This window comes from Hypomesus transpacificus, chromosome 6 (assembly GCF_021917145.1).
Source record: "Hypomesus transpacificus isolate Combined female chromosome 6, fHypTra1, whole genome shotgun sequence".
NCBI classification, from domain to species: domain Eukaryota; kingdom Metazoa; phylum Chordata; class Actinopteri; order Osmeriformes; family Osmeridae; genus Hypomesus; species Hypomesus transpacificus.
In genome coordinates this window covers 12,151,956-12,166,045 of record NC_061065.1, presented here as the reverse complement: position 1 = coordinate 12,166,045, position 14,090 = coordinate 12,151,956, and the positions used below count along the sequence as shown (strand labels likewise).

Sequence of the window (14,090 nt, the reverse complement as noted above, 5' to 3'; positions counted from 1 at the left end):
GGCCTGTGTCTCAGAGTGCTAGTTCTCTTGGCTGATAATACCTATGGTTGGACTGCAAAACACTAGATGAATCACTACTATTCTCTGAGGCAATGTGGCAAATATCTCTGAGGAAAATAATCTATGTAGGGTGTAAAGACAAGAAAACGTTGTTTCAACGTGTGTGTGTGTGTGTGTCTATGGTGGGGTGTCCGTTAAAAGAGAATAATAACAAATGTACAAATAACAAACAATAATAATAATAACAAAAATATTTGACGTGCCCCAGCTCTAAATCTTCTTGTGTTGGCCCCCATGTCCATCAGTACAACCTCTCATGATGTGTGAACTAAACAGCACTTTTCTGAAAACCTTGGTCTGTTCCATTATTTATGTTCAGAAAGTTAAATGAGGATATGCCCCATTTAGAAATTCCCACAATCAACACCACTCACAGTTCTGACAGGGACTCAAAGCAATCCAATCACAAAGATAATGAATAGAAACTATATTATAGAGCATACAAACGCCACAATGTTGGTGGATACAACTGTGATAATTAATGTATTGTCATATGTCGTTTACAATCCCACAGGTGAAAGTAAATGACAAGACCTACAGTATACTATATGTTATTTAGAATATGTTTTCCCAGTAAGGTAATTAAATGTCTTGATTTGAGGAGGAACAAGTTCTCACCCTGGTTTTTCACCCTGGATTTATAAAGGAAATTATAAATAGGGTAACAGTTCCATCTAAATGGGGTAAGCATTGTGTACGTGAGTTTGTCTGTGGCTGGTGTTCACTGTGTTTTAAATTCTTGATTTATGACTTTACGCTCAGTAGTTCTACGGACTTGGGGATTCAAAGTGAAAATGCATTGAATAGACACGAGGTTCAGTTTGTCACGCAAATGGCGTTGTGAAAATCATAAATGGATGTCATCAAAAGGGCAACAAATCATCAATGAAAAAGAGCAAAAATGGGAACGAACGGAACTGACGTCAGTCATTTCATCTGTTGACTTTCTCTGTGCTGTTGAGTTGATCCATGGTAACAGTGTCCTCTCAGGCAGCAACCGGTCTGTCATAGCGACACTTTCGTCTCAGGCTCGTCCAGTACAGGATTCGATAACAGCGATGCTCTGAGGGACCGATCTCAACAACCCGGCAAATTCCGGTGCGACAATATCGGATTCATGATCCACCCACCTGAACCGCAAGCAGAGAAATATCGCCAGGTGCTAGGTTACTCATCAACTTCAGTCAGACTCAGAGCAAGGAATTTCTGGAATGTTTAACGATGTTTAGTGCAACAGCAACCTACTTTACTTAGATAGCCAAGCGCTGCCTACCACAACATAAACACAATTAAGCGGAAAAGCAAGAACATAATAGCTGGCCAGCAATTTCAGTCAGCTGTACAGCCATTGTACTACTCGGACAAAAACGTAAAATGACGAATATCATTAGCGCTTGTGCTAGCTATCAAGGATTCGTGAAATGTTAGCTGTTAGTTACTCTAACTAGCTACACTAGCAAGCAGACATTATACTAAAGCTACGCAGCAAGTTACTTATTTACTAGGGAAAGTACAAAAGTAACTGCTTTGATCATATTGCAATCTATATAAAACAGCACGCTAGATACTGTACTGTAACTAAGGGATCGTGAAGATGGCGACTGGAACGGGTTGGCAGCAATACTACAGCCCTGCTGGCAATCCATCCTCGGGAGCAGGGAAATATAACTCAGCATCATCATCAGCATCGACAATGTCATACCAGTCAGGCATCGCCATGGAATATACACAGGACCTACACCTGAAAATGAGCAAGAAAATAGCCCAGCTTACTAAGGTAAGAGATGTCTTTGAAATGTAGCTACAAGGGCTGCCGGCTGCCTATGCTTGTATGCTGATGCTACAGCAGTACACTTAAGCGGCGACGAGGTGAGGATGCTGCCAGTAGCATCCATCGACAGCATCCCTACACAGCGTACTGTTGCTCACAGCATACTCACACATGCAAAGCTGAACATGTTGATATTAAAATGTCGCTTATATCACTGTCCCATTCTAATTCTTAAGTTTCAATTTATGTCAAGAAATATAAATTGGAAAAGACATCCCTCTCACGTTTTCTACTGGAAGCTTTTACCACGGCCATATAGCGAATCATGCTCTACACCCGCAGTTTATTATCGCCAAGGTGTCCACCTATTGAACAAATGCTGGGTGAACCTCAAACTGTTAAACGCAGTATTTTATTATTTCATATTTTTATGTTGGATGTTTGAATATCCAACACAAATCATTTAATGGATAGAGATTATGCATCAGGGCACGCATGTCTACAGAATATCAGCACTGTACGTTTATTTGAGTATTCTATTGGATTAGTTCTGCTCCTTATGCTTACAATACAGTTGATGGCCTCAATTGCCCAAAAATAATGCCATATGCCGGGTTTGTTGCACGGATGTTGGCTGCACTGTCCTGTTTAGACAGTTTTTCCCGCGGTCGGCTCGCTGCTTCTGGGATGTTTTAATAGTTTATAGTATTAATAGTTTGCATAACTTAAGTAGATAAACCCACATGGGAGATGTGATCAAATCTCAGTTATAGCTTTGTATGACGTGTTTTCTTATGATACACTATCAGTAACCAGCCTGCATTCAGATGAGAACCCTTGAATGTATTCGTCAGTCATTTTAGAACGACCCTACCCCTCAAGATGTATACCTGCTGTGGTTAGTTACTGCTAGCCTACCTATAAATCTGTTTAAGAATATACAACGTATCTGGTCAGTTACTTTATCATTTCTTCCGATCTAGCAATGGGTGAAATTCTCTTCCACCTTGAATTTATGTAGAGGAAAATGCCGACGGAGAACAGGCAAGGCAGACTTATTTATAACTGCTGCTTGTTTTTCTCACAAAGCCAGGGAAATGTACAGTAAGGTATTAAGGAGGGGGCGAGTGAGTGATAAATAAAATCAAAAGAAAGAGAGGGGGAAGGAAAGATAAGGAGATGGAGAGAAAGAGAGAATCAAAGGTGTAGCCTGTCCGCCAGCTCCCTGCTGGTGAGATGTCAGCGGTTAGTTATTAGCCTCCACAGGATGTTCCCTGGATGATTGTCACACTCTCTCGTCAGATTTCATTAAGATAAATGGGCTCTCTGTGAGACACACACACGGAAGCATTTTCCAAACTTTTCAAAACGAAGGAACTTGAGATGTTGTAAAAAGAGGAAAAGCTAGCTTACTTTATTGTAGATACATACACTACAAAATACAGTAAGTAGTATAGTATATTTTGTCTGGAGATTTTGGTTACTTTTGGTTGGAGTGTTTCGAGGCGCAATGTGAGTTTGGGTTGTTTAGTCAAGTGGCAGGGGAGGAGGCTATGAGAGATTGTTCTGATCTTGACAGCAGTTGGGCTAAGTGTAGTGTTAATCCATGAAGTACACATTCTTGTCATGCATGAACACACACACACACACACACACGACATGTAGGGTAACTCGGTAAATACACATCAGTGATAAGCCGCTTGAAATATGTAGATGTCCAACCTGTGCTCCCACCGTTTTTCATCTCATCAGTGGCTGATGCGTTGAGGCATGATGTGGCGTTTTTGTGTTGAGTCATAGAGGTAAATAAGTGAGAGGGCTTTTGAAGTTTACAGGGCCTGCTAATTAACTGGTTGGGTTCACTCCTATGACAGGCCAAGGTATCTCTATAACCAGGCTATATCTCAGACACGCAGAATAATAGAGGTGCTCTGGCTGCCAGGAATACCTCTATAGTGAGTCAGATGGCTAAGCGGTTAGGGAATCGCACTAGTAATCTGAAGGTTGCCAGATCGATTCCCGGCCGTGGAAAATGACATTGTGCAAGAAACTTTACCCTACTTGCCTCGGGGGGAATGTCCCTGTACTTACTGTAAGTCGCTTTGGATAAGAGCGTCTGCTAAATGACTAAATGTAAATGTATAGTGCTATTCACACACTGCTTATCAGGCATAATTTTACCAAAGACAATATAATATACTGCTGTAGAATGTAATATTATGCTGTATAATCAATTTGCCTTATGACCTGATCATCATAATAGAAAAATCAACAACATAGCCAACCAGTCCAAAAATAAGCATAAGCCTAAGTCAAATATAAATGTTTTGTAATAATGAGTGACTTCAAAAGCTGTAAAAAGAAAACAGCGAGTCATTGTTAAGTGAAGTATTTTTGCTTTTGACCATGACATGAAACAAATCTGTTTTTACTTTGCACCAACATTCACATGGAGGAATTTGGAGAAATGTCAGAAGCATAAATTCAAAGGGATTTGTGTAATACACACTTTTAGCTATTTCAAAATACCATAGCCTACCTGTGTGTTCAATAGCTAATTGGCTGGTAGCTAGATGGCAACCACACAGAATCCTTAGACTTAAAAAGTATTTTTTGTTTTAAAATGAGCCTAAACTTACTTGGGTAAAACCTGTATGTAGGCACAGACAATGCCAACCTCTAAAATTGAGGTCATAGGTCACAGGAGTTAATGGCTAACTTTAGCCGTGAGTGCTATGCTTCCTTCCATTCTCATGACAAACCCCCAGTGGGCTGCCTTTATACAGTATTTCATGTCTGTAATTTCATGGCTGTTTTCTTTCTGAAGGGAATAAATGGACTACGGATCTTCCATCCCCTCTTCCTGTCCTCACATCTCCGTCCACCCGTCTCCCCATCTTTCCCTTCCATCCATCTATAATCACCCCCTGTCTCTCCCCCTCTCCCCGCGATCCCTCCTCCTCTTTCCTATTTCACACTCATCCCTCGATCTCTTCTCCCCCTCCTCCGTCCCTCTCATCGTTAATCTCACACTCTATGTGATGGGCCTGCTGTGTGTACAACGCTTGTCGCTGCAGTTATCTCTCTCACACATGGTCCCATGTGACAGGCTAGTGAATATTAAAGTGGGGTGTTGTTCCTTGCACATTGTCACACATAGCTTCAAGTAAACAGGTGGATTGCATCGTGCTCTCTCAAACACCAGACTTTAGTGACATTGTGGGATGACAAGTCTCCACTAGAGCCCAGCCAATAGGATCTTTTGGGTCCCATACCGATTCAGATAGGTAGAGAAAACGACCACAATTCAGGGTTTCCTTCAGAAAATGTGTTAGTTAAGGTGGTAGGATGGTGTTTGCTGTCAGACGGGGTGGGGTAGTGTGCGACAGTGTGCGATAGACTAATGCGCGGGGGGGGGGGTAGTTTGTGCGATAGACTAATGCGCTCTGCAAAGAAGGGAGACTGGCGTTGGTCGCGGTTTGGGACAGAAGGGGGAAAACAGGACAATGGCGGATATTGCAAAAAAAAATCTTTTTGACGACGTAGTTAAGGCGGCAGGCGTGTGTTGCTTATAGGCGGCCGTCTTAACTGAAAAGTGCTGTGGGAAACCCTGCAATTAATCTGGTGATATATTAAATGTTCATATCTTTTCTCTTATATGACTGATTGAATAGGCTAGTAGATGCCTAACCTTTTCTCTGGAGGTTTCACCAAACAGTGAAAGCTGGTTGGATCAGATAATAATTATCAGCAACTTAGACTGTCAACATTCTTTATGTGAACTAAAGGCAGACAGATGTTGTTAGATAATGCAGACAGATATCGATGCCCTCTGGTCCATCTGCTCCACCATTCGTCTTTCTAGAAATACTTTGGATGATGATACTTTGCCAGGATGCAATGCTATGGAGGGCTTTTCCCAGACTGATCTAAAATGTTACGAGGCAGAGCATTAGTGTGAAACAAGCAAACCAAAGAAATGCATCAATATTCCAGCTTGTGGAGCAGTCACAGACAAGAGGCAGGGAGAGAGAGACTGATGGACTGATCTCATCCAGCTTAGACTGTCCGAGCGTTCTCTTTTACATTCCTCATTAGTTTCTAACAGGGTTTGGGCATTCAGAGAGAACCAAGCAACATACACACACACACACACACACACAGTCACCCACACTCACACTACAGACACTTCATGGTTTGATTCATAGCAGAGCCAATTTGGAAGATTGGCGAGGTAACCTGCCCCCGACTGACTGTTAACTTGTCCTTTTGGTCTAATGGCAAACTCTTTGGTCTGTGGGCGACCCTGGGATTGGTCCTGGCAGAGTATGTAGCAATGAATGCTCGTCTCATTTCTCCGCTGTGTCCAACATACTGGTGACTCATCTAGCCTCATATACTGCAAAACATCCGAATCCTATCTCTCTGCTTCCCCCTCCCAACACACACACACACACACACACACACACACACACACACACACACACACACACACACACACACACACACACACACACACACACACACACACAGAGCTTACATGGGAGATGTACATTCTTCTCTCCCTTTTCCCTCTAGTTCGTTGTGTCTGTCAGTCTCTTTATTCTCTAGTCAGTGTTCCAGTAGCAGGGTGGTGAATATAGGCCACGCTCCCTCTGATTATGACACCACTTAATAAACCATGTAAACCAATCAGGCCTCTGCTGCTCATTGCTCTGTCTCACATAAATAGGCTGCACTGCAGTACAGAACTTGTACCCAGTAGGGGATGGCCAGGCATCATCCATCTTTTAGCCCAGTAAGCTGAATCCTAGACAACAGCTCTGCATGTGTATTCCTCCTAAAGGATGGGAAAGTGACCGAATCCTCTGTTCACTAACGTTAGCGGAGCAAACACTTGCTGAAAGACTGCGAGTGACTGATCAGTCTCTGTTAAGCCAGTCCTGCCAACTTTGACCCAACCCAATTGGCATCTTATTTGGATCAGGATTCTGTGCGCACATACCATAGCACGGTCCTTGGAACAGATTGGCAATTTCTAAAGCTTGCCAGATGCGAGTTAGCAAACCTGCTTATTGTCAGAATGGTTTGGTAGACTATTTAGCTCTGACTTGCTGGCTTGTTGGCTGATTCAGATGCTGGTGTCAAAGCCAGGTGCATGAACCACCTTCCCTATCAGATGGAGATTTAGCAACCATAACAACTGCAATAGTATCCATTAGACTGTTTGCCAGTCTGTAATTACTGTCCAAGGAAAATAGCTTACTTTCAACTACAGCTACAAGCTGGATACTATACCACAGACACAGCTAAGCTAACATAAATCGATGGATAGTTACCATACACATAAGACTAGGATGCATTTGCGGGCACAGGCTAGATGTTAGCATGCATGGGCATGGCTATAACATACAGTCAGAAAAGGGCAAATATATTAGTATTTTATTATATATTTATATAATACTTTTTTCTATATTATGATAAAACTATTTATAGTTTCCCATAGCAAAGAGCGAAGACTCAAACCACCAAACAGGTGTCAGACTAGAACAGCTGGGGATGCTTGGTTAGTGAATATGGCCAACCGGGCTAAGACTACGCTTGCGCTTTTCTTCTGCAGGTACTGCTGTATTTAGTTGCCATGGAAACTCATAGACCGTACATTGAATTACTGTTGCCATTTAGAGAAAAAGGCTGTGCCAACCAGTCTCTGAGAAAAGTGTCTTGAAACTCCTGATTTCTCCAGCCTTTGAGCAATGTGCAATTACAGTTCGCCCACTCGTAGCTAAATATACGCCACACGTATGTGTGTGAGTGACGATCAGAAACTTTCTTTGTGTTTAAGTTGACATGTTTTTATTTCAGCCTGACCGCACCTTCGTTCCAAGGTTAATATTTCTCAATATCAGACCAAAGCCCTGTTATGCCAGGTAGCAAACTGAAGGATTCCTCCCCCTGCTTTAGGGGAAGTACTCTCACATCCGACGTTACAGCAGAAATAGCAGTTCTCAGTAACTAACAGAAGTTTACCGTAAGCACCAATAATGATTACTACAACTCACAGCAAAACGATAAGTCGTCCATTACCCATCAATTAGAGTTTTCAGGGTGCTGCAGGATACTGAAATCTCTCCAGACTCAGTGAATAAAGGTTTACAACCGAAATCCCTTTCATTAAGTCATAAAACTTTCTAGAACAAGAGTGATTACACAGCATTACTATGTCTTTGAAAGATCAGTTTTACCCTGACTATTATGTTATTAGTCTACTGAGAAGCCAAATGCCTCCAAGCCCTGCAGGATATCTGGCAGGGGATGAGAGAGAGAACAAATGAGATGAAAGAGACAAACATTTTAAACAAGACAAAAATTGTATGGAAAATGGGAATGTATACGGAGGATCATTAATTCAGGGTTTGTAGCAAAAAGTCAAATTTATTTAGATATCACAATTTTCCTACTTCACCATTCATTCGAAACACCACTTAGTTTGTGGCTTGGGTAGGTACTTTGCCAGGCTCCGTCCCTTGAGTTTTAGGGGTAAAAAAAATGTCACCAATGTTACTTAAATGAACCTAATCTAATCAATCCACTGCAAATTGGAGGGATATTAACGTGTTGTTCATTTGATGGCTTTCACCACAGAGTACCCTAGTTTATATACCCAAGCTTGGAGCTTCAAAGAGAGACGGAATCACTTCCTGGAATACAGAATGGACTGGGATCACTCACCTTCACTATAGTCTTGGAAGACTTTTTAATGAAGGGCCTAGAATTTAACCGTTTTAAACTTGGCCTACAGGCAAATTGTGTGATGTTGTAGAGATTTTGTCCATACTGTGTTTATGTAAAAGTTATTAACTTATTCCCCTTCTTGGAGGATCATCAAGTCACTGTTGTATAAATGTACATCAGTAAAGCAGGCGTTTCGCCGTTCCACCTTTAGTCCAATGACTTCAATTCATAGAGCTTTGCAGAATTTAACTTGGAAGGCCAACACTTCAGTTGCCATTTTCATTGCCAACTCAGGCCGAAACCACTCTGAACTCTTTCTAACCATCCAGGCCCCTGCACTGCAGAGCACTGGATTGGATTGGATTACTTTGCAGAAATAGCTTTGTTGTACACCAAGAGCTAAACGGACTCTTGAGGAAACTGTTAGCTCTTCTATGGACTTTTTAAAAGCTTTTTTGAAGCATTAGCATCAGGCCGGCTGTGGCTCAGGGGGTGGAGAGGGTCGTCTGCTCAAGGGGTCATAGAATGATTTTAAAGGGTATTTCACACTGTTCCTTAAGGTCTCCGAATAAGTTATGTTACATTGGTTGGGCCGAAAATGGCCCGGGTGCTCTTCTATGTGCCCTAATGCAACCCTGTGAAATAGACCTAGAATGAAACTATACGTTTTCTCCCTTTTTATGGTATGCTCACAAATATTTAGATGAGCTGCGCGCTGGTTGGTAGATTTTCAACGAGCGAAGCTGCGGAGCAAAGACGCAACATGGCCAACCAGTGGGCTGGTCTGTATGTACATTTTGGGGTGTGACAAAGGTACAGACCATAGCTAACTAAGGTGGAGCCACGAGTTAACGTCAACGGTCATCTGTGTTTTTTTGGGAAACCGCCCGTTTTACAGCAGCAGTTTCAAATTGTGAGATTTGCATAGGAAAGAGGTGTCAATGTGACTTGAGGTTCTCTGTATGTCCATTTTACCCACCAAACTGTTGTTATTCAACTATGACAAGGTAAACTCGGTTTTGCATTCATTAACCCTTTTAATAGCAAGGTTGGCGGTTTGTTTCCCGACTCCTCCCAGACAAAGTATCCTTGAGCAAGACACTGAACCCAAAGTTGCTCCCATTGGGAAGGCAGCGCCTTGCACGGCAGCTCCTCCGCCCTCGGTATGTGAGTGTGAATGAAAGGCAAAAAATGTGAAGCGCTTTGAGTGCCGCTAAGGTAAAAAAGCGCTATAGAAATGCAGTCCATTTACCATCCATTTAAACTGAATATCCTTCAGTATAGCTTTTGTGTTTCTATGACGCGCAACAGTTTTAAGAAAATGAACACCTTGATCATTTAAATGATAATGGATTGAGGAAGCTACTGAACATCCCTAGTGTGAATTTGGCTGATATAGTGTCTAGCACACTCTTGCCAAAAACAGTGCTTCATTGTTCATTATAAACAAAACGTTTGAAGGTTGAAAAATGTTAATTCAGGAATCTGAATGATCTGAATAATTCTTTCCTCATTTCTTCTCAGACCAATGTGTCCTATTGATTTTCCACAATGCTTCCGGAGTTGTTTTTTTAATGAACTTGGACTGCATCCTGAGCATGCCTTTTTGTGACTACACCAGAGGCCTACCTTCCCAGAAGTGTGTTGGGGTTTACACACACACACACACACACACACACACACACACACACACACACACACACACACACACACACACACAAACACACATAAACTGGCAAGGAACTCAGACAGGCAGGCAAGTACTATTGCGCTGAAGTTAAAGCTCTCCGGTGAATACGCATCCTTTGTCTAGTTCCCTTTCCATCGATTCTCCACGGGCGACGGAGAATTTAGAGACAGACATCTGCTATAGATTAGGGGCGTGCTCACAGAGTGGCCATCTTCACACTCCTTGAGACACAGCGGCCACGATACCCATCCTAAAGTGGCCAGAAAACGGCAGATCTTTTGATTCTCCGTTTCATTGGAAAGGTTCGAGAAACTACAATATGGAAAGGAAAGCTCTTTAATATCTCTCTGTAGGTCAGTCTTGATCTGTACAAGCGGGTGTGTTTGGACTGTGTTAGGAAATGTTTCATTCACAGCACCTTTCCGAAAATGTAGTCCAGTTTTAAATATTTTAATTTTAGAGCATGTTGCTGCTGGAATATGAAAATGATGAATCTGTTTCATAAAACTGTGAAGAATATCCGTATTTCAGACGACACCGATGATGTCACAAACAAGAATAGTCTTGACTCAGACTGCGACTCCAATCTGTCGTAACAACAGCTAAACCAAAGCCTTCTTATCTAGCGAAGTGGGGATCAAAACAAATTTCCTCTGCACTTGCCTCGAAACATCTAACCTAAAGCTAAACCACTCACCTTCAACTTTTGCAGCAAAGTCTACTTATCTCCCAAGCATTGTTTCAAACCGCCTCCCTCTGCTGATTGACAGGAACTCTGCGTACTGCTGACTACCTGACCTGTTGACCTACACACAGGAATGAGCTTGTCACCAGAACGCGTTCAAAGGAACCATGTCTGTTTGGCAACCAGGTCAGCCTGGCAAGTTTAACCTCAACAGCCCAGGAACTCACCAGATGTGTGCCTGGCTCTTCCCGCTCAATCAGGCTTTTAATAGAAACTCGTTGACCGTCGGAACCCAGGCTACAGCAAGGAGGTTTCTCTGCGTCACGGCTCCACTTGGCTTTCATCCACTGCAGCCAGTCAAGCTGTGTGCGTGCGCCCTTTATTATAACCAAGCCGAGTTAACAGATCCTTTCCCCTCCTCTGGCTTAATTGCCTCCTGGATGCAAGGTGCACCTTGCAGTTTAGTAGATACCGCTCATTATAATTACACTAATTAGCACTATCTCTTTACTTCATTAAATCCATTTCCACAGGCCATGCATATTCAGTATTGGAGCAGATCAGCGGCCTTGCTTCTCAGGGAGGGGTGGTGGGGCTCCAGTACGTACGAACTGTTACAAACTAAGGAAGGCCAGCATTTCGGAAGCGATAGGCTATCTGCAGTGACCACCTTCTTCCGAGAAGGATGTACCAAATGTACCAAACTCATTCCTTGCTCTATGATATAGCTGCAATGCAATAAATGCACACATGACGCAGGTGAAGAGTAGGTTGCGTGCTGGTAGCTCAACCAATAGGATCAACTAGACGTCATATTGTCAAAATATTGCCATAACTCTATAGCCTGGCTGCCAGCCCAACTTAGCCCCGCCCACAAAAAAAAATGGTTGGGAAGTTGGGTCTGGGGTCGCTAGTTTTGGGAAAAAGTATGTTCGAACAGGAGCTGTTCGGAGCAATCAAATTGTCAGGGCGGGCTTTATACAATGATGGACAGATGATCAACAGTAACGTAATCAACCACGTCACCAAAGAGCGCTTGGGTTGAATTCGTTTTCAACAAACAACATACTATGTTGCTCTGATTGGTCGTAGGTATATCCAATTGAGCGAAGAGGCATTTTTTTTACGATTTTGGTTGAAATACTCCCAACGGAGAGGTTTCAGACTCATATTCTGACTAGAATTATGACAACGTCAGGCTAATAACTTTATGATGCATGTTTTAAAATCTTTGTATTGCGATATATTGTTCCACAATATACTGTTACAACCCTAATTAATATGTATGCTACCTACTGTTTTCACTATAGGAAGGCTATTCCTATTTAGTTACATGGTACATATATCTCAAATATACCATATAACGTATGATAATGATGATAAGTACACAACAGGCTTTCAAAAGAAAGCTGTGATCTTTTACCAGCTCAACATGTTTTACAGCTTCTCATCAATCTAGATGCCTTAGAATTGAAAGTGTCGACACAATCAATTAAAGCAATAATACTTAGTCTCACCCGAATTCAATACTAGTTTAAAGGCTTTCGGGAAGGGTAATATATATATAGGAGAAGGTAGTTTTGATAGTGCCTGGTCAATGAAGGGGTAGTAGGATTCTACCTCATTCAGGTACAAGTTAATGTTGTAGTTATGTAGACTGCTGCTGTTGGCCTAATGTTGTTGGATATGTCACAGACCTTCTGAGCTGATAACTTTGATCAACAAAATTACTGAATGGCCCAGATCGGTTCATTTTGAATTGTTGTCATAGATATTTCTAATGAAAAGTACATAATCAGCTGTCTGGGTCCAATGTCATATTCTGACAAAAAACTGTGTTGTAAAAAAATGTATACAAAAGGTTTACTCAAGTAATGTTTGACATTTGAGATCATTGTGTATAGGTTTTATTTAGCATACTGCAACTAGGCCCATTTAGTGTTTGCCTCGAGTTTCCTTTGAATATCTCTTCATAATCTGTTGGTAAATGCCTTGGCTTGTAGACTAGATCTATGTGGATCTATAGGCTAGTTCGGTAACTTTTTAACAGTGACTGTTGAGTTATTGGTCTCATTGGACAAATGATGCTATCTGAGTTTTGGTACCTGCTGGTATACGGTTCGATGTTGAGCTTGAACTGTGCGGGGTAGTGCTGCAGTATTGATCAGCTACAGTCAATAGGGTTCGTAAGGGCATCCCAGAGAACATCCTGACATTTATCTATTGGACTCTGCATTTTTTACATTCTCACACACACACACTCACACACACAGACACTCACACTGGTTAAACACTGTCTGGAAGATGATAAGTACAAGTACTCAACAGGCAGCCAGTTCACCATTGCATTGGCCTATTACACGTGTTAGAATACTTTAGGTTATATGTCATTTCTTCATTTGCTGTAAGACCAGAGAGACGATGAGGGAAGTGTGGGAGAGTCACAGATCAGTCTCTGGTTAAATGAAGGAGAGAATGCATTATAGGATAATGACACCAGAGCAGCACTCTCCTCTGCCTCAGCCTTTTGTCTTTCAGGCCAGTGCTATCATCCACACAGCCATGGGACAAAGCTTATATTCTAGTCTCCCTCCATTTGTCGTTGTGCTCTCTATCTCTCTCCTTTTCTCCCAGCATGTGGCTTGACAAGTGTAGCACCAAATAGAACTGAGCTTTCTCTTATCTGGTACACAATGGAGATGAATTCTGAACTCTGAAGTTCCCTCGTTCAATTAGAGTATTTTCCTTCCAGTAGAATCCCTGGTGGCATTTTAAATAAAGCTTGCATTAACATCAACTACCATGACTATACATATAGTATAAACATTGTAGGAAATGCTATAAGTAAATGTTTGGAGGTGTAAGGGGTAAGTGGATAATAAATCCAATATTATTATAAAGGGACAGAAGATTGTGTCACCAAAACAAGATGAATGTTGACATCCGCTTACCCTTGGATAGCCCAACCTTAACTATCCTGTATACCTAGTTTTACTTGTGCAATAACTTGTACCGCTAAACTGTAATGAAGTGTTGGCTAGCTACATAGCAGTTTGCAACTGCAATGTTGTTAGGTATGGCTGATGGTTAATGAACATCTCCTACATAGCATTAATGGAAAGTGTTGGTGAATCCCTTTAATCCAGTAG

General features: G+C 41.9%; 1 protein-coding gene across 7 annotated transcripts in view; it reads left to right on the top strand.

Annotated features, from left to right (window-relative positions):
• fam184ab (family with sequence similarity 184 member Ab) overlaps positions 1–14,090 on the top strand; it is a 75,486-nt gene that overhangs the window by 31,601 nt on the left and 29,795 nt on the right. Inside the window, exon 1 of one of the 7 annotated variants that reach the window (XM_047021133.1) lies at positions 801–1,837. The exons of 5 other annotated variants lie outside the window; for them this stretch is intronic. In XM_047021133.1, coding sequence (XP_046877089.1) covers positions 1,655–1,837 — 183 coding nt within the window. In that variant the 5' untranslated portion in view covers positions 801–1,654. Of the gene's footprint in view, positions 1–800; positions 1,838–14,090 lie in introns of those variants that run through there. One more of the 7 variants, XM_047021134.1, reaches the window with a different exon arrangement.